The 27,685-nt window shown below is 38.0% G+C and overlaps 1 protein-coding gene across 1 annotated transcript in view; it reads left to right on the forward strand.

Annotated features, from left to right (window-relative positions):
• Positions 1 to 27,685, forward strand: part of MET (MET proto-oncogene, receptor tyrosine kinase) — a 114,990-nt gene that overhangs the window by 25,983 nt on the left and 61,322 nt on the right. Inside the window, exon 2 of the mRNA XM_036103937.2 lies at positions 4,020 to 5,236. Within this exon, the coding sequence (XP_035959830.1) occupies positions 4,034 to 5,236 (1,203 nt within the window). The 5' untranslated portion in view covers positions 4,020 to 4,033. The remainder of the gene's footprint in view (positions 1 to 4,019; positions 5,237 to 27,685) is intronic.

Genomic DNA, 27,685 nt, shown 5'->3' on the forward strand with positions numbered 1-27,685 from the left:
AGAGAGGGAGAGATGGAGAGAGTAAGCATGAGCGGGGTGAGAGGCAGAGGAAGAAGCAGGCTTTCCACCGAGCAGAGAGCCTGATGCGGGGCTAGAAGAAGAGAATAATAATACTTTCTACTTCAAAGGGTGTTTATAAAGAGTAAATCAGAGAGTTTAGCAGAATGCCTGGCACATACATGGTAAGCATTCAGTACATGTTACTGTTATTTTTATTATTATATGGCTTATACCTCTTCCAATTCTTCACCTTAATGACACACTTTGCTTTGCCCACTTTCTATGTAAAGAGAAAGTCACAACACATTGTGCTTCTTAAAGGAACCCTCAGACCTATTAAGCAATCCTTCTTTTCATTTCTTGCTGACCTCTTTTTGCATGATTTATTGTAGCTATTCTAAACCTCTTTCTCTACTCTGAAGATCCTAATACCCCTTCTGTAACTATTACTTTCAGTGATGTTCATATACCCTAATTTATTTTTATAATATGGAGACCATATGCCCTGAAGTCCAGTGTCTCTGTACTTCATCTTACTTATCCTCACCTGCTATCTCAGAAAATGATATTTCTTATGTTCTAGGCTCTTGAAAATGCCTCTTTTTACTCTTTTGGGATACTGCTCCAATAAGTTTTATCTCCCCCATTTGCTTTCCTTGGTTTCCCCACTTCTCTGGGCTCAACTACTTGCAGTTCTTCTGACCATGCCATATGTTCTTTCCTGCCTCTATATCTTTTTTACAAACTGCTGTGCCTGCCTCTATATCTTTTTACAAACTGCTGTGTAGGAATTTCCCTTCATCCTCCTCCTCCTTCAAGACTCAGCTCTAGCATCATTTCCAATGTGGTTGGCTGCCCTTTTTATGCATTCTCATAACTGTCTGTCAATCCTCCATCAAGTGACTCTGAGCTTCCTAGAGAAACGCACCATACCTCTGTATTCCCAGAACCTACCACCATGCCTGGCCCTTAGTAGATACCCAGTAAACGTTAGTGGGAGAAATATCTACAAATAAGCACATATCTTTCCTACAATTTAAGAATAAACTTTTGAGGGATGGCTGGGTAGCTTAGTTGGTAAGCGTCTGCCTTCGGCTCAGGTCATGATCCCAGGGTCCTGGGATCAAGTCCCACGTTGGGCTCCTTGCTCAGCGGGGAGCCTGCTTCTCCCTCTGCCTGTTGCTCCCCCTGCTTGTGCTCTCTCTCTCTCTCTCTGTCTTTCTGACAAAAAAATAAATAAAATATTTTTTTTTTAAAGAATAAACTTTTGAAAAAAGAATAAACTCTTCTTGACCCTGATTTGCTTGCCCTTCCTTTGACAAACATTCTACTTCCTTACCACACATTCTCTTGCAATTTAGTATTCGATACAACTACTGAATCTACTGAGATTACTCTCTTGAAAGTCAGCAAAGAGCTTCCATGTGGCCCATGTCCTCCTTCTCAAGCCCCTCACTTGGCTTCTGTGACACAGTACAACATTGGTTGTCTTGGCACCTCACTGAACTTACCTCCCTTGACTCCTGAATTTGTTTCTCCAACATGAGTAATCCCAAGATTTCCTTCATTCAACCTTTTTTCTTCCTTCACTTTGTCCCTCCATGAACTTACTCTTGATTTTAACCATTATCTCTGTGTAGATAGATAACATGCGAAGTTTATTCCTAATCCAACTCGAGTCCCTATTACTCTACCAAGACCAAGTTCTACATTGTCATTCCTTCAAGTACAGACATGGCACTCATACTTCCACTTGCCACTGTCTCACCCCAGACAAATATTGTCTCACTTAAGACTGATCACGCCACTTTCCTAGTAAGGGCAGACTTCTCCTCAGAATCCTTCTTGTCATTTGCCTCTATTGCTTGGCACAAATGCTCTGTCTTCTTGGAATCCTTATTCCTCACTTATTCCAGGCATCTGCTTCCTGATGAACAATATAAAACCTACTAGTCATCCCTATAGTAGAACGTTTTCACTCATTTCCCAATAATACATGAAACCCAACATGTTTAAAACCAACTTATCATATTTGTCAGTCTTTAGCCTAACTTCCTCCTATTGACTACCCTAGTTTTATAAATCATTCCCCTTTTTCCCAGATAACTGCTAGTCATCTTTGCCTTCTCTTTTGTACTCCACCAATTTAGGTGTCAAATCTTTATTTATTCAATATTTATTCAAATATTCTCTCATTGATCCCTTCCTTTCTATTCTTGGGAACACCATCTTGATTCTGGCCCGTATAGATAATAAGGTTATGGACTATAATAATACCCTATCACCTGGTCTTCCTGTTGCCAGGTTCTAAACCCTCCTCTCAGCCACCTTGCCTCCAGATCAGTCTTTCTAAAGGAAAACCTTGATTATATGATTCTCCAGCTCAAAATCCTTGACTTTTCTATTACCCCTTAAATAATGTCTGCAATTCCTATCAATTTGGTAGCATAAAATTATCTTTGATTTTGGAGTCAAAAAGATTTGGATTCAAGTTCTGGCTACTACACTTACCTTTTCTGTAACTTTGAACTTATTGCCTGATTTTTATTCACTTATTTATTCAACATATATTTATTTAACACCTACTGTGTTCTAGGCTCTATATCAGATACTTGGGAAAGAGTGATGAGCCAAACAGACATTGTCCTTCCTTTCCTGGACCTCACAACATAGTAGACTTGTCCCTATTTTTTATTATCATAGTAATTCTAAGTATAAGTCATGTCTCCCTCTCTTGATGCTTTTAGCTCTTGGTTTGTGCTATGCAGGGTATTATAATGCTGTGTACTATGGTTACTTGCATATGTGCTTTGTCTCTCAACCACAGTGTAGGTTCACTGAAAGGTAAGTACCACACCCCATTTCCATAGTGCAAGCACAGAGCTGTGTACATACTAGTTGTTAGTGAATTCTGCTGTGATGTTGTAGACCTAGGGTTAGTCTTTGTAGACCTACTATAATGCCTAGTAACTTTTTAAAGTTTCCTTTTGTCCTGTCAGAATTATGCACTAAAAAAGGAGGGAAAAAAGTAATAGCCGTTTGGTTTCTATTCCTTCTAAGGCCTCTCCTTTTTAACCTACCACCCTGCCTACAACTTTTATAAGTAGAACTAACAGTGTTTATAACTCATGTACCTTAAGTTTTTTGAAACTGAAAAATAAATGCATTCATGATAAGTAGTTAGAAATATTGTCCATGTGCATACAATGGAATGTTAAAATAATGTGTTTTCTTTACTAAATAGCTTTTGGCTTGGTAATGAACAATATGTTGTTTCTCCCTAAGAAATAATTCTAGGACTTTAGTCCTGAACATTATATTTTATATTATATATTTTCAGATTGCTGTGTTTATGTTTCCAGCCATCTTACATTAAGTTAAGCATTTGTCTATCCAAAACAATAGATCAACTATAGCCAAATTATAACCATACCTTTCCTCTGCACACAAAATCCTATAAACAGCATGTGATCATATTGCTTCTAGAATTTATGATTGTTTTCTTCCAAAAGGAAGCTAAATTTAGCCTAGTAATTCTACATGCTCCCAAGGAAACAATGCCTGCTGTGATTTCTAGAATAAATGAATCTGAACCGCAGTTCCTTTACTTGACTAACTAAGAAAGTTTAAATATCAACCTAGTCATTACCACAGATATTAAACCACATTAAAAAACAGCAAGGGGTTAAGAAAGAAATTTGCTGTTTCTGACTTCATTGCTAAATGAGTCTAACTTAGTTGCTGTATTGTCTTTAATACAGAACATTGTTTGCATCTCATAATGGTTCTCTAAAATTACTCGTTCATGGCTTGAGTTCCAAAATTAAACTATGTAGAGTCATGTCCATCTGCACAATGCATCTTTATGTGAAATCAGCTAGAGTTTTTTGTTTTCACTTGATGTAAAAATGCCAGTTAGGAAGGTTTGTTTCTAATAGTTTAACTGGTATGGTTCTTTCAGTTTCTTCTTTGTTTCTAATGACAACTAAACTGCTCTCGCCTTGAACATGTTTTGGCAGATAAGCTTCTCACCATGAAGGCCCCTGCTGTGTTTGCACCTGGCATCCTTGTGCTTCTATTTACCTTGGTGCAGAAGAGCTATGGGGAGTGCAAAGAGGCACTGGTAAAGTCTGAGATGAATGTGAACATGAAGTATCAGCTTCCCAACTTCACTGCAGAAACACCCATCCAGAATGTTGTTTTACACAAGCATCATATTTACCTCGGTGCAGTTAACTATATTTATGTTTTAAATGACAAAGATCTTCAGAAGGTTGCTGAGTACAAGACTGGGCCCGTGCTGGAACACCCAGATTGTTTCCCATGTCAGGACTGCAGCCACAAAGCCAATTTATCAGGTGGCGTTTGGGAAGATAACATCAACATGGCTCTACTTATTGACACATACTATGATGACCAACTCATTAGCTGCGGCAGTGTCCACAGAGGGACCTGCCAGCGACATGTCCTTCCACCCAGCAATACTGCTGACATACAGTCGGAAGTTCATTGCATGTACTCCCCACAGGCAGACGAAGAGCCTGGCCAGTGCCCTGACTGTGTGGTGAGTGCCCTGGGAACCAAAGTCCTGATATCTGAAAAGGATCGGTTCATCAACTTCTTTGTGGGCAATACCATAAATTCCTCGTACCATCCAGATCATTCATTGCATTCGATATCAGTGAGAAGGCTAAAGGAAACGCAAGATGGTTTCAAGTTTTTGACAGACCAGTCTTATATTGATGTTCTACCTGAGTTCAGAGATTCCTACCCTATTAAATATGTCCAGGCCTTTGAAAGCAATCATTTTATTTACTTTTTGACAGTGCAACGAGAAACTCTAGATGCTCAGACTTTTCACACAAGAATAATCAGGTTCTGTTCTGTAGACTCTGGATTGCATTCCTACATGGAAATGCCTCTGGAGTGTATTCTCACAGAAAAAAGAAGAAAGAGATCCACAAGGGAGGAAGTATTTAATATTCTCCAAGCTGCATATGTCAGTAAGCCTGGGGCCCACCTTGCTAAGCAAATAGGTGCTGACCTGAATGATGACATTCTCTATGGAGTGTTTGCACAAAGCAAGCCAGATTCTGCTGAACCAATGAATCGCTCTGCTGTCTGTGCATTCCCTATCAAATATGTCAATGAATTCTTCAACAAGATCGTCAACAAAAACAATGTGAGATGTCTTCAACATTTTTATGGACCCAACCACGAACACTGCTTTAATAGGGTAAGTCATATACATTTCCCACTTATAAATTATGAGGTATAAGTCAGAATAAGTAGCAGTCTAGAAAAGAACATCAAGGGTTTTTTGGTGCTTGGTAAATGATCTTTATCCAAAATATTTGTATATTCTTTCCAAGAAAATTTAGATACTGAATCTTCATTTAAATATAAAATCATAGCATGAGAAAAAGTTAATGTGGTTCTAAAAGAAAAAGTATTTTACAGTTTGGGTTTACATGTTTGTCAACACTTTAGATTATTAAACTTATTTCTCATATAAGCTTTAATAGTTCTGGTCAGATTTACACAAAGCTTAACGTAACAGCAATTCCTATAAAATGCAATTATTGAGATCCCAATGCAGTCTTTACAGGATTTAGAATGAGAAGCTCAAGTTAATTTGTGGGTTTTGAAGGCTTTTTCCTTATGAGGCCCCATTCATTCACTGATAAACAAATGAATGGTTTATATTTTGGGCATTATATAAAGAAAATTAAAAACAAACAAAAAAATCTCTTGGTAATGTTGGTAAATAAAATGTTGGTAAATAAAATATTTTTAAATGAGCTAATACACTTCTCTGAATAACTTAGAAAACTAGAGAGGAAACTTTTGTTTCTAAATCCTTCCTTTGGAACTTGCATGGACTTTCTACTTGAATAAACATGTGTCTACCACCTTCTAGTTAGGTGCTTTTTACCTGGTTGGTATTTGATATTTATAAATACAAATATTTTGATCAATACTTGTTTATACCTACATGAGATGGTATTTTCACAGGAGATGTTAGGGACATTCTTTGTTGCTTTGATTTAGATATAGTAAAAGCTACCAGCTATACCCAGAGGATTTATCCTACTAGCCATCAGATCATTTGGTGCTAGAGGAAGAGCACCAAATCAGGAGTACATTGTGGCCTTGGGCTCCCTTGGTTTGGACCCACATTCGAGCATGTGAACCTGGCTATATCTCCTAACACAACAACCACTAGTGGTCATAATTGCATGAACAATGAACAAACCATCTAAAGATGGTTTGACTTTGGAAAACCACATCTCGCTACTTTAGCAGTTTTCAGTCTCAGTAATAAAGGCTGTAATTGTAAGCAGAAGGACATTAAACATATCCTTGATGAAAGTATATAATTTGCTGAAAGGCACCAAGAACATATGAATTCAGAAACATTTGGTTCACTTTTGCTGAAATATCTGCTATACTTCCCCAAATGGAAGCTCCAAATAATGTTTTTTTAAGATTTTATTTATTTATTTATTTATTTGAGAAAGAGAGAGGGAACTCATGTGAGCAGGGGAAGGGGAAGAGGGAGAGAAAGAGAGAATCTCAAGTAGACTCCCCTCTGAGTGCAGAGCCCCACAGGAAGCTCAGTCTCATGACCCTGAGGTAATGACCTGAGCTTAAATCAAAAGAGTCGGATGCTTAACCAACTGAGCCACCCAGGCGCCCCACCAAATAACTTTTTATAAAGCAAAAAAATATTTCTGAGAAAGTGAATTCATGTTTTAGTGAACTAAAGACATAACTTCCCTCCTTCCCCCTCCAAAGTCTAGGAATAAAAAATAATATACATGCATAAATCCCAACTAAGACTTATTTCTCCCTGCATTCATGTCATACATGTTGCAAACTCTGTAAGAAGCAACAGAATTCCTCCTGAGGCTGCCCCTTTTCTTCACTAGAAAATACAAAAGAATGAAAGGAAACAAAAGGACTTTCAAAAACCTGGAATTAGGGGAAAAATGTAACATTAATAGCATTCCAGAGAAAACACTTTTTTGTATCCAATAATTGCATCAGAAACACAAGTTTAAAAAGATCCTATTAGGAGTTCCTCCAGGGCCTTTAAAGCACATGACTATGCTATTTAAATCATGTTCTGTTAAAAATTAAAAAGAGACTTCACCTTATGAGGGTATATTGATATCCTATTTCATTATTTTATTTTGTACATTTCCACCCTCTGATGTAAAAGTACTTATCAATTCTAGAGATTGTCAAATACATTTGAACTTTTCTACCCCTTTCACTCTTTTAGTGTTCCAAGGAAAACAAAAAGGCAGGCAGGATTATCCAATGAAATTCAGGTCAGTTTTATCACCCAGGAAAAAAATGCCCAAAATGCACCAACTGCACCTGAAATCATTATCATTCCCATCGCAAAAATTCCTGTGGAAAACAAGATGGAGCTTGCCAACATAGTCTTCTTACAAGGGAAGCCAACTTTTGCACTGGCCACATTCCATAAAGACAAATACCTTCAAACCTTTTCTACTTATTTGCCTGTTTATCTTCTCTGGTTACTGAAGATCAAAATTCTTCTGAGAATGAGACTACCCACATTCTCAGTTTTCATATACCAGTCCACAAAAAGACCTCAGATTGTTCCAGTCATCAGCATACAATCATTTCCTAGCTTCATCTTGAAATGAAGGCACGGAGAGAGCCATTACTCACACAAAACAGAATGATTTACAAAATCAAACCTGTTTGGAAAGACTAAGCAATAAGACGACTCTATTTTGTCTTGGCAACTTTACTTGGCAAGATATCAGGTGACACTTTTAACAATTTCTTGGAACTGAGCTTTTGTTTTGGCATAAAGTTTGGTGAATAAACACATATATTGTAATTTTGTTATTAATATCTCTAATCCATCAGATCTTTATGGAGGGACTGTTGTGTGCTCTGTAGACAAAGAAAGCTGCAGCAGTACTTTCTGCTGAGGCTTCTGCCTGGTCCCAGTGTGTAAGCAAAGCCATGGCAGGGGTTTTCTGGCCCTGTCTGAGCTTCTGCCATGTACAAAGAGGGTTTCTGTCACAGGATCAGACAGAGAGAGTACCAAGAAAGAGCGTCTTTTAAATTCTAGGGGTCAAGCCAGTATGTAGGCCTGATTTGCTTATTTCAGATCACATATTTGGTTGCTTTTCCCACTCTCACATTTTATGAAACACATCTATGCAGACTCTTCGTATACTGCTTCTTATATTGATGACATCAAATGATCTCTTTTGAGTCATTTGATAGTTTCCAGAGCACATCATCTTCATATCTAAGTTATGTGTGTTTCAGAACTTTTTGATTCTGCTTTTGATGTTGTTTCTGGAAAATTATCCTAAGCCACAAGTACCCATTCGTGTAATATTAGAGTTGATTGTATCAGTTCAATAAAAATAAATTCTTGATCTTCACAATATAACCATTTTCTGTGTTGCTTTTGAAAGTGATTCTTAAGGGATACATTTACAGTGATTTCTAACACTTAGAATTATGAGATTACATACCCACAAATAATTACTAAATCTTTAGTCTTAAATATCTTTACCACCTTTTTTTATTCATTCATCATTTGACTTCTGTAAACATCCTAAACTGGTATTTGATTAAAGTTGTTTTAGTCTAATGCATATTCCCTAAACAGCACATTACTATTCAAAATAAAATAGTTGAGAAACTATCCCATAATATGGAGACTTTGTAAATCCCCAAATATCCCTCACTTTCTCTTTGGGGATAAACAGTTTTAAAATTCAATTCGTTTTAAGCACATTGATGGGACTCTTCAACAGTATCATACATATAAGGGATTTACTAACATGACAATTATTCTAGGAAAAAAATAGAATCAGTACACCTTCGCCCAATTTCCTACAAATGAGATCAATATTGACTAAAAACTTTTTAATCCCTAAATCGTAAAGGTCCTATTCCCTAAATTATACTTACTAAGAGAAGTGGATTAATACATTTTGGAGAGATTTTCAGTCAGAGTTGAAATTTGGAAAAGGTTTCTTGAAATATCTCTCATCTAACCAGAAAATACAATTAATCACATTACACTTTTTCTTGCAATTCCAATATAAAAGTTTTGCTCTATATGTAAGCATTTGAAAGAATTTAAAAAAAAAAAAAGAGTAGACTTGTAGTAAAAAAATATTTTCACCAACATCTTAATGACAAATGATTGATCAGTTGAAGGGGAGAAACATGCAGTTTGGTGCCAGCACACCTAGATGCAAGTTGCAGCTTATTACATACCAGTTGTGTGACTTCTGCTGCATGACTTGACCCTTAGAGCCTCAGTCTCCTCATCTGTAACACGCACAGAACAAAACCTACTTCAAAGGGTTTTGTAAATTTGGGGATAATATATATAAAGTTCCTAGCACAATAAGATGACCATAAATTTAGCTCTTTGGGAGACAGCATGGCCTAAAGGAACAAGACTGAAGTCAAAGAGATCTGGGTTCAGATGTATACTCCACCATTTTATACCTGTCTGGTCACAAGAGCATTTAAACTTTCTGAACGCATCTTCCCTCCATGCAGGGCATTGGGAGAACAAGTGCAATAATGTTTACAAAAGACCCTAACTTAGTCCTTGGCACGTAATAAATAGCAACTATTATTGTAAGGAATACTTATGTGAAGAAAGACAAATTTAAATTATTGAATTTTCTGGAAGGGGCACACTCTGATTCTACTGCTCATGAAGGTCTTTCACTTACCTCCCTACCTCTTATGAGTGACCCACCTCCATAATACTTCATTTGTGTAAATCCTTCTTAAAACTTAATAGTTCAAAAAAAATAAATAAAGAGAGAGAGAGAGGAGTGGTGGTGGTTTGGGCTGGAGAGAAAGATAATTGAAACAGAATTGTACCCTAGTCAAGCCAGAAGGTATAAGGTGTTCTTCTTTCCCCAACCTTCCATTCTAACTACCCATAACACTGTAAGATATTGTGCCTCTGTAATTTAAATTATACTGTGCATTCAAGAAATTGCAGATAATGCAGTTTTAGAAAAAGTCAACCTCACAGGTTGTTTGTACCAAGCTTCCTTGTTTTTAGATATCATTTATCCTCAAATTCAAAGAGTAGCCAACCACTTCCCAAAATAAAGGAAACTTAAAGTAGTAATTTTCCATCTCCGTTTCAAGGAGTGCCAAAGTTAAAGGGTCACCACTCAGAGCCATCAGAGGAAGAAAGCAAAGTGATTAGAACAATTCTGAATGAAAACAAAATCAAAACAAGATGCAAACAAGGAATAATAGGAATAGGCAGAAAAATAAACATACAGTGATGTTTCTTTATTACTATTATAAAGATGATAGATGAGTAAAATTGGGTTACATTTAAGTTGTAATGGAAGAAAATAATTGCAGCCTTCCATCAGGAAACCACAAGGACCATTATTGATCTGTCATCCTCAGGGCATGTCTCGTAATATTTAATAATATAAACAAAGATTTATAACTCTTTATAGGCCATATATCTGTAATCTCCCACACACCACACCATTTGAACAGGGAATGTGCAGTCAGTGTTACAAATAACATCCATGTAATTATACTGGTTTGGCATGTCTTATTTAAACAATCTAGCACTCTCAAGAGAGTATTTTTGTATTAGGGATGAAAAATGTGAAGTCAGACTTCAGGGTTTTTTTACTTCCTGTGCTCCGAAACAAGAGAATGTTATCCTATAAGAAAAATGTTATTGAGGATTCTTCATTCTAAACACTAGATACCTTGGCCTTATGCCAAATATAATAGCTACCAAAGCAAAATCTTGCAAGAAAAAAAACCCTCGAGGTATAAGGATTCAATATACTTTTTTTTTAAAAATCTAAGTAGAATTTTGTTAATTTGACACTTGATCCCTTCCCTGCTGTAAACTCTTCTTTATTCTCACCCAGGCTCAGGGAGTTGCTGACCCCTAACTTACTTATTTGAATTACATGCTACCAACCCATGAAAATTAGCACACTGCATTATTTTATTAAAAAGAATTTAAGGTTTATCACCCAGGCACCCCATCCCTCCCACCCCACACCACTCCAGCAACCCTCAGTTTGTTTCCTGAGATTAAGAATTCCTCATATCAATGGAGCACTGGGTGTTATACGCAAACAATGGATCACGGAACACTACATCAAAAACTAATGATGTAATGTATGGTGATTAACATAACATAATAAAAAAATAAATAAATAAAAAAGAATTTAAAATTATTTTCTTTCCAGAATTTTGTAACGCCTTCTGAGATAGCTGGGCACACCCAGAGGGTATTGAAAATGTGTTACAAAATGAGCCACTAGTGTCTTTTACTCTGTCTTCCTCCTGCTAACCCTTCTTTAAACCATTTGGTAGCTTATTCACAGGTCCACCCCAGGAAAGAATTAAAGGCATGACATTTTTGTAAGCTAAGAGCAAAGAAATACAGTTAATGCTAAAACTGTCACCAAAAATATAGGTAGGCTTTACCTGTAGATTACATTGATTCATGATGTGATGAATGCATTTTAAATTAATTCTTCATTCTTCTTAATGTCTTTTGAAGCAGGTGGTATGATCTGTATTTTATTTTAAGTAGTTGGTTTCTTTTTTTTTTAATTTTTTATTGTTATGTTAATCACCATACATTACATCATTAGTTTTTGATGTAGTGTTCCATGATTCATTATTTGCGTATAACACCCAGTGCTCCATGCAGAACGTGCCCTCTTTAATACCCATTACCAGGCTAACCCATCCCCCACCCCCTCCCCTCTAGAACCCTCAGTTTGTTTCTCAGAGTCCATAGTCTCTCATGGTTCATCTCCCCCTCAGATTTCCCCCCCTCATTCTTCCCCTCCTGCTATCTTCTTCTTCTTTTTTTTTTTTTTTTTAACATATAATGTATTATTTGTTTCAGAGGTACAGGTCTGTGATTCAACAGTCTTGCACAATTCACAGCGCTCACCATAGCACATACCCTCCCCAATGTCCATCACCCATCCACCCCATCCCTCCCACCCCCCACCACTCCAGCAACCCTCAGTTTGTTTCCTGAGATTAAGAATTCCTCATTTAAGTAGTTGGTTTCGACATGGAAATTCACTTGGTAAAATTGATGTAGCAAACAATAAGGAGTTCATGCAAAAAAAAATTTAAAGTTGGTTTTTGAAAAGCTGGTGTTAACAGAACTTTGAAGACAGCTCTAACACATGATATTTTCATTGTCATACTACTACATGATTAGAAACAAATGAAAGCACATGCAATCCTGCATTTTGATAAGACTATTAACCTCCTTGAGTAGTAATGGATTTTTTTACTCAGAATAATGTATCCGATTTTGGGTGTTACACCCTTACTTCAGACTTCTGTCTTATCAATGGTCATCCCATCCTGCATTCTTATCTCCTCTAATAAGAAAAAGGAGGATCTGTTAGAATTTGGATAGAATACCCACGAGGAATTTCTGCTGTTGCTTATTCATGGATTGGCACAAATACCGAGTCAGTGGGCACACAGAGTCCAGAATGACTCAGTACCCACATATGTGCTGTAAGTCACATCTCCAGCCGCCAAGGGAGGGCTGTAAAAGGGCTCATTTATCGGGAATGAAACCAAGGGCTCAGCTACTCTTGAAGTTATTAAAACTCCCTTGGTGTTTTGTTGTTGCTGTTGTTTGTTTTGTTTTGTTTTTAATAATAGTGAATGTGGTAAGTGATTCTAAGATCCTGAATACATTCCGGTCTGCTTATTATTTATTTTTTCTAACTAAAATGTTCCATGCTGGTTCATTTGCATATGAATTACTTGCTGAGCAGTGTTGACTTCCTATCTTAAAAGCCTTGGGGAAGAGGTTCCCTGCACTTCACCCTAGACCTAGGCTAACTTAGAGCAGGTGAAGTGTGTCTACCTTCCGTATTTCAAAAATATTCTCTAGTTTTTCAACAAGAAGACAGAAAAATGTCTTATAAATGCATGCTGATATAAAATAAAGGCTATTTTCACCATTCTTGATGCTCACAAAAAGGGGAAATGCCTTATGAATAGTAACTATAAAACAAAAAATAAAAATGGAGGATTCAGACTGCAGTCTGACCTCAGTTTTCTTATTTGGGTAAATCACCAAAATGTTCATCAATCAGAGGACATTAAAATGGTAGGTGACATTTCAAATCACGCTCTAGGTAAAAGGGGTGAATTAAGGTCAATTTTGATTTGTAAAGCACTCTTTTCTAAAACTGATTTTATGAAAATTAAGTTTGCTGAGTTGTCATCTCAAAATATATGGATTATTCATGATTTGCTAGAATTTATGTCCATATACCAGAAAAGTGTAAATTTGTATGATATTAAATTTTCTAATGACATTTTAAATTTAAAATCTGATTAACACTTGCATCTAGCAGCCACTCTACTAACTGAACTATAGGTGAGGTGGTGCTCAGCAAATGGGACAAATGCAAAGATTAAATTGGTCTGTGAGCTGAGTGAATCAATAGTATTTAGTGCTAATGCACTAAGCAGATACAAGCACTAATGCAGTGGGAGTCAATAGCAAAAACGAATATCTCTAAAAATTATCTTGACAATAAAATGTGCAATATTTTCCATTTATTTTAAGCTAATTACATTACATGCTTGTTCTTTCATCTTACTAGTTTAAGCCAAGTTCTGGAAGCCTAATCGTTTTATTTAGTGCATAAAATGACCAAAAAGTTGTGATCATTGTTTTCAGCAAAAGACAGAGGAAAGGATTTATTCATACAACCAAGATTCAACAAGAAATTCAATAGATTTCTTGGCTAGGAGTGCCTAACCTTTCAGGTATTACAGTGGTGAATGACATAGGCATGGGTTTTGTCTTTATGAAGCGAACACACTAGGGGAAGAGATGACAATAAAAACTCAGTCACACCAATAAATACATCATTATAGTTTATGAAATATAGTATGAGGGAAAGGAACATCTGTGAATGCAAATAAGGAGGAATATGTTAATTTGATAGCATAGTCACAAAAGGCCACCCCGAGGAGATGACAGTTAACTTTTACATAAGGCTAAAAGTTAACTTTTACATAAAGCCCAAAATTTTAGAAAAAGCCATGTCCATATGTACATGGCCAATTACATAGCCAGTATTTATAAACTAATAGTTATTACCTGTTTAATAAACTTTAGGACTCAACTACATGGTGCTGCATTTAGCCAGCTTTTTAAAGTGGATTCTGGACATGAGTGCATATTATTTTACACTTAGAAAAACATATCACAAGAGGTAGAACTGTCCCGGAGATTTAAACTTTTTTAACAGTATGTATTTTAAAAAGTTGTTTGTGTATTCAAAGTTTGCCTTTTCTTTGATTTCTAAGTGAATTAAGTTACTTTTCATTAAGTAATTCTCAGTATGAGGAAGATAATGTGTAGATTTCTAGAAGCTAAGCACATAATGTAGGTAGCACTTACTGCCTCTCCTAGCCTGTCACTTTAATCAGCCTTGAAACAGAGATGTCTTGTACCTGCCCAAGTTGTTTCTTTCTTATCCCCCTCACCTTTCTCCTGTGGCCAACACTAGGAACCTATGCATCAGAAGAACCTGCATTTCCTGGGGATGGAAGGGATTGTCCTATTACCAGTAAGTCCTGTAACAAAGTGAATCATAATTCCAAGAACACACAAAATAAGCTCCTTTGAAACTATCAAAATTATAAAAGTTGATGGAATTCAAGGGAATGTGACGCTGAGGTGGCCCCAAATCATATTCTCTTTCTGCATCTATATACCATCCTCTGCACAGCTGTCTTCATTTTAGACTATTTCCTTCTCATGTGAATCATGTGGCCTAGAGGACTAAGTGAGAGGCAAGTACTCCCGGGACTCACGAGGATGTCATGAGTGCCTACTGAAGGAAGAAGGTACAGGGGCATGCCCTCTAGTTAGTGCTGCCTTTATATTGTTCTAATGCATCTCTAGCTGCAGATATTTTGCCTTTTTCTTTCATTTTAATCATGTTCCTTTATATATACTTAATCATGCAAACATCTAAATAAGTTTAAGGTCTTAGAGGGCAGGCAGTTTGTCCTGCTTCTTTGTACCTAAGTGTATGCCTTGCAGACCACAGATAATAGGGTTGATTTTATTTGACAAAAAATGTTGTCCTCCAAAAGAAACCTATATATTTACATAGTAAATAGAGACCATCTAAATTGCTGCAGTGTTTGGATAAAGGCCCTTGATAAAATCTACAAGTGTATTTTTATGACTGGGTCATAAAAGGCACTGTTTTTGCCATCCCCACAAACCATGAAGATTTGAAATGCAAGTGCAAAAACTACATGTGAGGAATTGAAAGAAATACTCACCTTTTTCTTGCTCACTTTGTTCACTTTTGTTTGGTCAAAAAGAAGTGGAGTCTACCATGGGAAAAGATGAGGGAATAGGAGGCATTTAATCCTCAGGGCTCGTTCCTGTGCCTGCAAGTCAGAGAGGTCATTGGCTTGCCCCTTCCTGAAGGCTATAATTATAGCAAAGGACTATTTATTTCCAGTAAAGTAACCAGAATCCGAAATGTAAGAGATTGTTTATAAGAGTACAGTGTGTGTCTGGGGTTGGGGGCGTGGGGAGGTTATACAAAACCTTAGGAAAGATAATAGGGAGGTGAGATTATTTTTCTTCATATATCCACAATATGAGAAGGTCCAAGACTGTGGACATGTTTGGAAGTGCAGTAATAGAGGCGAATCTAAGGTCAAATTAGGTGATCCTGGTACTTAAGGAACTGAATTAAATAAATAAAGATGAGGAATTTATAATAGAATGTATCTGATGATTCATTATAATATATCTGATAATTCATTAATGTAAACTTATTTGTGGCTCCAACATCATGGTAAACAAGAACAGTAAATGTATTAGTAAGAGTAATTGAGAAGTATCTCTAATTTGAAAATACCAACTACGTTGGGTTTATCTAGAGCTGATACGGAAAAAAATGGGCAGTGTTCCTTATTCTCAACTAAACACTCTGATTTCTGAAGGGTCATAACAAAGGTATTGATTCCAAGTAGAACTGGGCAGAAAAAACACAAGATCAGTTCTGATACTGGCCCAATATTAAGAATAGTAGTCAGAAAAAAAAAAGAATAGTAGTCAGTATTTGCAAAATAATGAATAATATGTAAGCAGTTGTTTAACAATAGTATTAACATTGTAAGGTCGGGTTTTCGACATGTGCAGAGAAGACTAAAATATGTGCCTGCTTGAAAATATATATATATTATGGTAAGTTGTGATGATGTTTCTATCTAGATACTTTTTTAGAATCAAATGCTAAGAAAACATAAGCACTAATTTCAGATTTTTAGGCAAACAATACTTTTTGTGATTCTGAGTATGTGGCATGGCGGCACTATTGAAAATTTGAAGTTCAGCATTTGTGGCACAGTTACAGATCACAAAAAAATAAACACCAGAACTTTGCCACACCTAATAAGAAAGCTCTTTTTAAAAAAAAAATAAATCCATATTTTTCAGAATCCAGGGTAGTTATGGTGTAAACTATATGATATTGAGTATCTTATGACCCTTATGATAACAATCCAATTGAATGCAGACAAACTCATAAAAAAAGAGGGATTATGAAATATTTGAAAAGTAAACATCTAAATTTTCATAAGTAAATATTAATTTAGCATTTGTGTGAGCTTTAGATAGTAAAGCTTTTTCTATATTCTCTAGGCCCTTAGAACCAGCTGTTATAACTCCCCCTGCTTTATTTAATACTCTATATGCTGGGAATTCACAAACCAGCTAAGAAATAGTCAAGTTTTATATTTTCACTGTAGAAATACAATAAAATCTCTGTTCCAGTGAATGGTTGGACAATTACTTTAATAATGATATTATCATTGCTTCATTTTCTCTTTCTTGCTGCTAGCAAGGCTTTTATTTTATACTCTGAACTCTGGCTAAATTACAAGTTAAACTGAACTATTGTTTGTTTAATGCTCTATTTCCTTCTAACCTTATTTTCGTCTGCCAACCTCAGCCCAGTTCCCCAGTGGCTCAGGAAACCCTCAACTGGGATTAAGTAATAGTTTACACAACCTCTCTCATTCATTAACCCAAGTTGACATTCTCATTCTGTGTACCAACCTTTTTTAAGACTTTCTAAGCACCTTCTCTAGCTGCTGGTTTGGGTGCAACTAACAATACCTATTTAATCCAGGAACTTAATATTTCCAAAGAATCTTTCAGCCTATTTCAGCCTTCTCCATTAGCACAATCTAATTCAGCCTGCTTCTTCTATTCCTTCTTCAGAATAAAACCTAGTCTCATTTATCGTAAATATGAAGCTTCAAAATCTTTACTTCTTCTCTCCTTCTGCAGATACACAAAGGAGAAACAGAAAATTGTATGTTATCATTCCAGATAGATTTTCTTTTATTAGTACGTTGAAGATGATGCCAGTAAGATAAAAGTAAATCTCCCTGGCTCCATCCTCATCCCCAACCAATCTATTTGTCTCCAGACTGCTGCTGGAATAAGTAATCTTTCTTGAAAGCAAACCCATTTATGTTACTGTGTCCCTTAAAATAATTTGAGTGCTCCCCAATGGTTTCAGAGTAAAATCCACACTCTTTAGTATGTATTCAAGAAGTTTCCTACCTTGGCCTTGGCTATTTCCTGGTCTTCAAACCCACCAGTGTGCTGGCAAATGTCTAATTCTCAGGGAAGGGGGAGTAGAAGCCCCTAATCTGTAGTGCTTGCCAATTTCTGTGGTGTAAACACCCCCACCAAGCCAATTTCAAGCTACCAAGTTAGTCACTGAACAAGAATTAGGAAGAAATAGTCACAATTGGCTCTGTAAGCAGTACAAGATAGTTCAAGCACACCAGTGCCACCTTACCCTCAGCCTATCATTCTAAATTCCCTTTGCAAATTTCATTTATATAATATAATGTATTCAACTGTGGTCACCATGTTATACATTAGATCCTCATACTTTTTTAGCTGAAAGTTTGTACCATTTTACCAATGTCTCCCTATTTCTACTGCCCACTCCCACCCCCCTGCTGCCCCAGCCCCTGGCAACCAGTTTTCTACTGTCTCTTTCTATGAGCACAACATTTTTCTTTTTAAGATTCCACATAAAAGTGATAATATGCAGTATTTGTCTTTCTCTGTCTGGCTTATTTCACTTAACATAATGCCCTCGGGGTTCATCCATATTGTGGCAAATGACAGGATACCTTTTTTTTTTTTTTAAGTCTGAATAGACGTATGCACCTCATCTGCTTGATCCGTTCATCCACTGATAGATAATTAGATTGTTTCTATATCTTGGCTATTGCGAATAGTGCTGCAATTGACATGGAAGTACAGATATCTCTTAGAAATAATGGTTTGTTTCTCTTTTTTTCCCTTTGGATAAATACCCAGAAGTGGGATTGCTGGATCATATGGTAGTTCTATTTTTAATTTCTTGAGGAACCTCCATGCTCTTTACTGGCTATACTAGTTTACATTCCCACCAATACTGTACAAGGATTCCCTTAACATCCTCACCCACATTTGTTCTCTCTTGTCTTTTTGATAATAGCATTCTGACAGGTGTGAGGTGAAATCTCATAGTGGTTTTGATTTGCATTTCCCTAATTAGTGATGTTAAGCACCTTTTCATGTTCCTGTTGGCCATCTGTACATTTTCTTTAGAAAAATGTCTATTCAGTTTCTTTGCCCATTTTTTTATTTTTTTTCTTTTTTTGCTACTACTGAGTTGCATGAGTTCCTTGTATATTTTGGATATTAAGTGCAATGTGACTCAACCTGTGAGTTTATCAGTTAATTGTCAACCTATCATTCTTTTAGTTCCCAGAATCCATCAATATCTCTCACAACCCTGCCTTAACATATATTACTTCATCTGCCTCAAATTCCCTTTAACACTCATTTTGTCAGGTTAACACTTTCTCCCCATTCTTTACAATTCTACTCAGGCATTTCCTGCCCCAGGAAATCTTCTCTAGTTTTCCCCTAACCCTCCATTCTGGATAAGCTGCCTTTCCTGAGTACTCCAGTAGCACCCTTTATTTCTACCATATCTTTTACCACACTCTGTGGTAATATGTTCACTGGTTTCCTCATTAGCCCCTTGAAAATATGGACTGTGAGTTTTCAATCTCCATATCCTAGTACCTAACAAAGTATCTTGAATAAAATATCTGTTTATCAAATGGACACATAGTTATGACAAAGCCTCATATTTCAAATAATGTAATAAAATGCTGATTCATAAAAATAATTTTTAGATAAAACAGTTTTTCATTCTCTCCCCCAAATCTCTAAAAATTAATTTATAGAATTGGGGAGTTTCCAAAAGTTAAATTAGCATTGAAGAAATTCTGGGATGTTTCATCCCCTTCCTTACACACACACACACTCCATCATCCACTAGTTTGGAATGAAGATGGATCAAAAAACAAAGAAGGAGAAAAATGAGAGGAAAAGAAAAGATGAGGATAGGTAGGGTGAAGAGAAAGGAATTTCAGAGCTTTGTACTTAATCCAAATTGGGAAAACATAATTAAAGCAATTAAAAGGAGAAAGGTAGAGTAACTTTTCTGCTCCTTAAGTCTTTCTTGAGCCTTTCAGCAGAGCTTCCCCTCTGAGTAGGTGATATTGTCTGTGTGAAGCACTTTAGGCCACACCTTCTGGGGGACATTGCTCAAGCAGTGGTACAGTAGAGGTGCCCTCCATGAAGTTTACTTTTTGAATCCATAGATTTTTTTCACTACGAACCGCCAGTCCATGATTTCAAGTTGAAAATAATGTGTGAGTTAAGGAAAAGAAGTCAAGAGTGAAGGTCTTTTTCAATACCACCCTTACTGTGCCACAGGATTACATTCCACAATGGCAAATCATTTCATTGGTCCTAAATACATTCTTGGTACAGAGCATGAGCTTGGACTTGATGTAGATGCAGGAAGAATAGAAAAGAATTTGGTAAGGGCCTTGGGGACTTTGGTCAATGAGGAGGGTTGCCCCCAGATTGAGGTTTCTGATACACAGTTCTGGTCAGGAACAAGGAAAGAAGATGAGTAAAGAGTCTCACTGCAAATGGTAAGGAGGAAAGGAGGGACAAGAGGTGATGACAGTCATGGCAGGCTAGGATATAGTCATGGGTTTAAACAATATACTGGGGCCCAGTTGAAGAACTCTGGTTTCATCTATCTTTCACCTCTCCTGGCTCTCCACTAAGACATTCATCAGCCTGGTTTCTGCTGAGCGTGACACTGTTCAGCACATAAACAGACCATGGCTCTTATACCCTAAAGAAAGAATTGCCTCTGTTGTATTGCTTAGTGCACGGTAACTGGTGCTCTGTCTTTTGCAATTCAGTGAGTAAGTACATTAAAATTTGTTTTCTATTAACTAAATTGAAGAAAGCAGAAAAATTCTATACACTAAGCATTAAAATTTGCTTCACTTGGAGCAACTTTCTTTATGGATCACTCTGTCACTCCTGGCTCTGACTGAGGTGAGCTATGAAGCCTGCTAAAGCCAAACCACATGGACTTGGTCTGTTTCAGATCTGATTCACCTTAGGAAATGATGATAAAGAAGCAAACATTTTAACACTTAGAATTCCAGAATTCTATCATTATAGAATTCTGAGTCTTTTGAGTCCCAAAGACCTCGAGAAGAAGGTGGATATATTTTTATTTCATTTATATAAATGCATTTGTACACATGTGTATATAAATCCATACACACATATACATAAAATACATCCTGCTCCAAGTATTTCTGTCTTCCCTCTTCACTAATCCAATTTCTGTCAAGACCTGTGTCAACTTTGGCCTCTGCCATGAGCCTTCTCTAGCTTTTTAAGCCCACACTGATCTGTTTTCCTAATCTTATAGCATTTACCACCTGTACCAATGTTTTTGGAATGTATCTTACAGTGATGTTCTTTGTACTTTGCATTGTTAGTTAGCTATTTTGTGTGTCTGCCTCTGACACTGGATTCATTTTATTTAAACCTCAAAACAATTCTATTAGGTGTGCATTTTCCCATTTTACAAGTGAAAAAGTGAGGCTTGGAGATCTAAGTATCCTAAGTTTGCATAGCTAATAAGGGCAGGGCCACTCCAGAGCCCATGCTCTTCTCCTCTAGGCTGGGATGGTTACCTCTGGATGCGACTAAGAAGGTGTTTGGGGAACTTACACTAAAGTTATAGAAGTGGACTTGAACAAGGAGATTCTGGAATCAAGGAAATTAGATTGTAGAAGGCCAAGTATCTGATTTCCTTTAACTTGATAGAAACATTTATAAGAATCAGTAGGTGGATATAAACAATAAAAGAAAAGGAAAAGTCAAAGATGGCTGAGACCTAAAGGGAGAGAGTCACTATTGATGCCATACAGAAATAGGAAGCTAGAAAAGGGAATTAGTTTGGAAAGAAAAGCGATGAGTTTGAATGGCATCGATGGCACATTCAAACTTGGCCTAAAGGCAGTTGTAGAGACAGGGCTGGTCCTCAGAAGAGAGAATGCCGCTGGGTGTATGAAGTTAGGTCATCCCCACGAGGCAGCATCCATCACCTCGTGAATCACTAGCGTGGAGCCAGCAGCTGGTTTGGCCAGATGCCTGGTTGTATTACGTTCAGGCCGTCTGAATTGATCAGGGCCAGAGATGATACCCTTCCTCCCTTCCTGGAGACAGATCAGCTCTTCTTTAACTGCTCCCCAGCTTTGCTCCCCTGCTTGAGGTCTTGGATTGTAATGAACTCCGTGACTATTGAAGTCGTGAGGCAGGATTACTTCATCAAGGGGAGCCAGTGACAGCAGAAGTATTGAGAAAGCATCTTTCTTTTATTTTTTATTTATTTACTTTTTTAAAGATTTATTTATTTGACAGAGAGAGACACAGCGAGAGAGGGAACACAAGCAGGGGGAGTGGGAGAGGGAGAAGCAGGCCTCCTGCTGAGCAGGGAGCCCGATGCGGGGCTCGATCCCAGGACCCTGGGATCATGACCTGAGCTGAAGGCAGACGTTTAATGACTGAGCCACCCAGGCACCCCAAGAAAGCATCTTTCTTTTAAACGACAGCTGAGCACAACACCAAGTAGAGTTGTCTCTGCAGCACAAAACAACATAGTCACATTCTTAGCATTCGACCACACCAGCGTAACAGTCTGGCCTTGCATTAAGGACCCCAGAGACAGGCGCCTGGGTGGCTCAGTCGTTCTGCGTCTGCCTTCAGCTCAGGTCATGATCCCCGGGTCCTGGGATCGAGTCCCACATCGGGCTCCCTGCTCAGCGGGAAGCCTGCTTCTCCCTCTCCCACTCCCCCTGCTTGTGTTCCCTGTCTTGCTGTCTCTCTCTCTCTGTTGAAAAATAAATAAAATCTTAAAAAAAAAAAAAGGACCCCAAAGAGAAGGGCCTGCTCTGTCGGAGAGCTGACTCTTCTGCATTTTACAGAGAATCAGGCTTCAGTGTTGACATCTTAGACATCTGAGTACAGACTGATAGAAGTTAACTATATCTGAAAGAAACATAAGCAGACACTGACGTTCAAAGCTCTGTGCCCTGCCTGCAGTGAGTCCCACAGCACCTCTCCCAGTCTCACTAAATGAAGGGAAGAGAGCACACGAATGAAATTAGGGGAGTAAGTTATGTGGAATTCCTGAGATTAAAGCAGTTGAGCTTTTAGCCAGCTATATAAAAATTCTAGGCAAAGAGGGACCATCTATTTTGAAATATGTATCCCCCAGAAAACCATTACGTGTCAATAGAATTTGTAGAAAGGGTGATTATGAATAAAGTTTATATCAAAATGCTCCTGTTAATTTAGTCATGGGCAAGAAGGAAAAAGGTATGAGTAACTGGCAAAGATTTTACAAAATGGTATATATTTAAAAATCTATCTGCAAGACCGATTTAAATTACCTATAGATGAGCTAAATCTGTCCTATAGATCAATTAAAGGAATCACTATTTTAAATATATCACATCCTTAATTATACTGAATTAAATGTAATTACATATTCACTGCATGCATCATAATGTTAATTAGGGAAAACAGTTTGAATCAAATACATTGAGGTATATAGCACTTCAGTTTTCTTTTTATAAAAAAAAGTATATGTCTGAGGTAAAAAAAAATCTGTCAAGTACTAATGAAAAAATAAAGAAAGACTAAATTATTGTTTCAAGGCTTACAAATTGTAGAGTAGTTCCTATTACTTAGCCCTATGACAGTATATAAGCCCTTGCGTTAAGGAAGCAAGTTTGTAACAAGTTTTTTAAAAAGCAGAACAGGGTGTTTACCATTGATTCTCAGAGAGGACTTCATATAATTACTATTATTATCATTTTTCTTTCTTAGAGAGAGAGGGGGAGAGCGCGCACAGAGAGAGGGGGAGAGCGTGCACATGCAAGATAGGAGAGGAACAGAGGGAGAGAGAGAATCTTAAGCAGACTCCCCGCTGAGTGCAGGGCTCCGGGCAGGGCTTGATCTCACAACCCTGAGATCACAACCTGCACAGAAATCAAGAGTCTGATGCTTAACCGATTGAGCCACCCTGGGGCCCTCACAGAATTATTTTAGAAGAGGATAAACCTTGAACAATTAAATGCTTTCCAGAACTTCTTAAAGAATAGGCATGTATATCGAGAATCTGTTTAGGCCCTTTTGGAGTAGCCTAAGGTGTTGGGGGACAGTGACTGTTTACTCACGGCATCTTAAACATCCTGAGCATTCATTTGTTCCAGCAGCGGGCTGAAGGCAGTTTGGTAATTCCAAGCCCAGGGGAAGCACTGGAAAGCCATCCACAGACCCACCGCATGGCAGAGCAGAAAGAGAACTTTGAGATCAATTCACTCCTTTACAGTCAAGCCTGGGTTGGGGGGGCGGGGGGTGGTGAATACCCTGGTGCTATGTAACCTAGGTTTAGTCCCTGCCCTGCTACAGCTGCTGGTGGTCATGTGACCACACAGTGCCTCAGTTTCCTCCTTGCACTCTTATGAAGATTCAGTGAATTAATATTTGTAAAGTGCTTAGAACAGTGTCTGACACATTGTAAACACTCTAGACAAATGTTTGTTATATAAGTAAAATAAAACTCAGACCCAGAGAGATCAAGCGATTTGCCCAAGGTCATGTGACTCATCAAATCGCAACTGAGTAGAACCAGTCCTGTACCGCAGGTTCCACCATGTCCTTAGACCATCCCTGGAATGTGGGTTTGTCTCAGAAATACTGTAGGAGCCTGTAAGTAAGGAGTATAATGCAGTATAAGGAACATAGGATTTGAAATCAACAGCTAGGATTCAAGCTCTGATATTTACTGACAACTCTTTGAACTTCAGTTTCTTCATCTGTAGAAATATGATCATAACAAATCCAATTCACAGACTTATTTAGAGGATCAGATGGGATAATGTACTTGGAAAAGCATAACCCACTATGCAGATGATATTTAACATTATTACTGTGAGCTAAGAAAAGCCATGAGAATGTTTCAGACCTGCTTAGGATGTCAAGAAATTGGGGTGGGGAGAGTTCTTAACAGGCTCTTTCCACTTTTTCACTTCCCATTTGTTCACTGTTTTCTTTTAAAATTTATTTTTGTTATAATATATTCATATATACAAAAGAATCATGTACTCTGTGTGTATGTATATGGTGTGTGCGTGTGTGAGCAATAAAACAAATGCTGAGTTCTCTACCATCAGGCTGAAAAAAGAATATTACCAAAGCCTTTAAGTCCCCTGTATGTCCCATCCCAGTCATATCCCTCTCCCTCCCAGAAAAGTGGGTCAACAGTGATTGTGAATTGTTTGTCTTTTCCTTGCCTTTCGTTGCACTATACATGTGTATACGCCTGAACAATATATTGTATAGAGTGAATTTTTTTCTTATTTCTTTTTCCCTCCTGACTCAAATATCTCAAGCTATATGGTATCTCCCTGTACCCTTATACCATCCGCCTTATTCTTTGTCACTATCTCCCCTCTCCCAACCCAATAAAACATATTACTTCTGTCCTTCAACAGACCTTGTAAGGAGAGACTTGAGAACAGAGCCAGGCTTCAGGTTTACATGACCAAGGAGTGGGTGTCACTGACTAGCAAGAGCTGGGGGCATCAGCTGCCAAAGCAAATGCACAAATCCAAGAGTGGGAAGGGTCTCGTGTCAGGATAGCCACTCAGATTCATTCGGTGTCCTAGATGGTCACTTGATCTTTCGCCTTAATGGAAAAAAGACTTAAAAACAAATTGAGGCAGGTTTGGATGTCATAGTAAGGAATTTGAGCTTTTCCTACAGGCCTTTGGGAAGCAATTAAAAGTTTTGAAGGAGAGAGTGACAGCTCATAACTGCTTCAAGGCAGATGAGATGGGAGACAGGCAGGCCAGTGAGGAAACACCTAGCCTGGGGCAGGGGTGCAGATGTGGCTGGAGGACTATAACCAGATTTCAGAGGGACTGAGCAACTAACTAGCTGGGTGTGGGAAATGCTCAAGAGAGAGGAGTTGGTGATGACTGAAATTTTAGAATTACCTGGATGGAAACATGGTCATGTTCACAAACCAAAGTAGGCAACAGAGAGGAAGATTTGAAAGCCAAGCTGATTACAACAGCCCAGAATGCTAGTGGTCATCTTTATACTGTTATCCAGAAAACAGTGATTAATTCAGCTTTTCTCTCAGAAAAGGAATCAGGGGTGGGTGAATCTATATTTCCTACTTTGAAGAGTTGTAGGGTTTTTAACATGCTAATTGGTAACTTTTGTTGACTGATTCCAACTCTCTGAGAGTTACAATTTCCCTGACTTTCAGTTTCTCATACTTAAAATGAGGGGCTGGGGTAAGATGGTCCCTAAGGCCCTTTCCATTATTGTAATTGTGCAATTCTTGGAGCTTTGCCCAGAATAGTAAACAGTAGCTGAAGAAATTCATGAGCTTGAGAATCAGATAGAACCAAATTGTAATGAGTATTCCAGTTCTGATGCCAGTTCCAGTGTGAATCAGCCACTGTGGCTGCACCCTTAGCTGCTCTGAGTCTCTTGCTCCTGAAAACTGAAAACCCTACAGGGCTGTGAGTCTGCTTGCATGTGAAAATGCCCAACTCTGTGCCTGGCACAGTGTAGATGCAGGATAAAAATTGATTTCCTCCCTCCCTTCCTTTCTTCCTTCTTCCTCCTTTTGTTACCAAAAAGAGAGTGTTAGTCTGACTCCCCAACTAGTGCTGGGGTGAAACCTTCTTTGCAGACCCTTCCTTGGTGCCCCAAAGCAGCTATTTTACCAGAGAACTGCCCTCCCCCAGCTATGTGCAGTTTTACCTCAAAGCACAAGCCCTCCTGGCTTTGAGGGAAGCACAAGTGGCAAGGAGACCCCTGGCCTCAGGTCTGTAGTTGCTCTTCCATCTGGACCCAACCCCACTCCAAACGCTGCACCCAGGAACTGTGTGTAAAGTGGTGAGAAGCCACCCCATCTTCCCTGCACAAATGAGCAGCAAACACATTTGCTCATTATCTTTAAGGGACATAGTGAATCAGACTGAGATTTAGTCATATTTACACAGTGCTGTACCTTTGCAATGCCAAGAGCTTAAGCCAAGGCTCCCTGATGGTTAAAATTACACTATTCAAACTCAAAGACAACATAGAGCTCTGTAAGCTAGTTCCTGCCACCCTGACCCCAATCACTGAGTTTATCAAGATTCTCAGCAGGAAGAGACAAGAGTAGTCCTCTCTCCTACACTGAATACTAGAATGGTACTCTCTCCTAGAAGCTATTGCCCCCACCCCTCTCCTGCAGATCTCAGCTACAGAGAAAATGAAGAAGAATAAGGTTTGGATCCCCTGGCTTATAAAATTTGAATGTCACTTGGACCTGACATGACGTTTGTTTTTGAGCTCGAAATTGCACAACTTTTCAAGATCAAGGTGTTCTGTAGATCCTATTCCAGCATTGTGCAATGATTTTAAACTTAGGAATTTGTTTTGGGGAGAAATAGAGATATAATCCAATCAGTCCTTGAGGAGATACCATTTAGAGACCTTACACTTTCCTAAGGGAGAAGTCTGAAACTGTAAATATGCATGACTATACATAAATATTAATTGAGTTGGTACAGAGTTCTTCATTTATGCCTTACATGTGAAGGCACATACTGGCTGAAGTTTGGTTGTTACCTTCCCTCCATTTAAAAAAGATCCAGGAGTTCTTGCAGGTTTGCAGGCACTTGGAGATCCATTTCACCTCCATTCTCCTGCTGGCCTAGTTCAGCAAAACAGACAAGGAAGCAAGCTGGGTAGGCAGATGGGTACCTTGTAGATAGAGTAATTTTTAAGGAAGCTGTTATTAAATGCCTACTGTGTGTTAAGCACAATACAGGGCAGGATGATAGAAGATGAATGAGACCATTTCTGACCTCTTGTTGATAGAAAGCTGCTTCTAATTTACGATCTATGACTACTCCACATGCAGCAAATTGTTTTTATGTCCCATTGAATCCATCATATCTCTGCAAGGTCAAATTTGAGGCTTTAAGTTCCCAAGATGCCATCTAGATATAGAAAAAAGTAAAAACAAGCAAGAAAAGGAACAAAACAACCACAATGCTGACCCTGAAGAGCAGTCACCTCTGAAAT

Source organism: Halichoerus grypus, chromosome 12 (genome assembly GCF_964656455.1).
Source record: "Halichoerus grypus chromosome 12, mHalGry1.hap1.1, whole genome shotgun sequence".
Taxonomy (NCBI): domain Eukaryota; kingdom Metazoa; phylum Chordata; class Mammalia; order Carnivora; family Phocidae; genus Halichoerus; species Halichoerus grypus.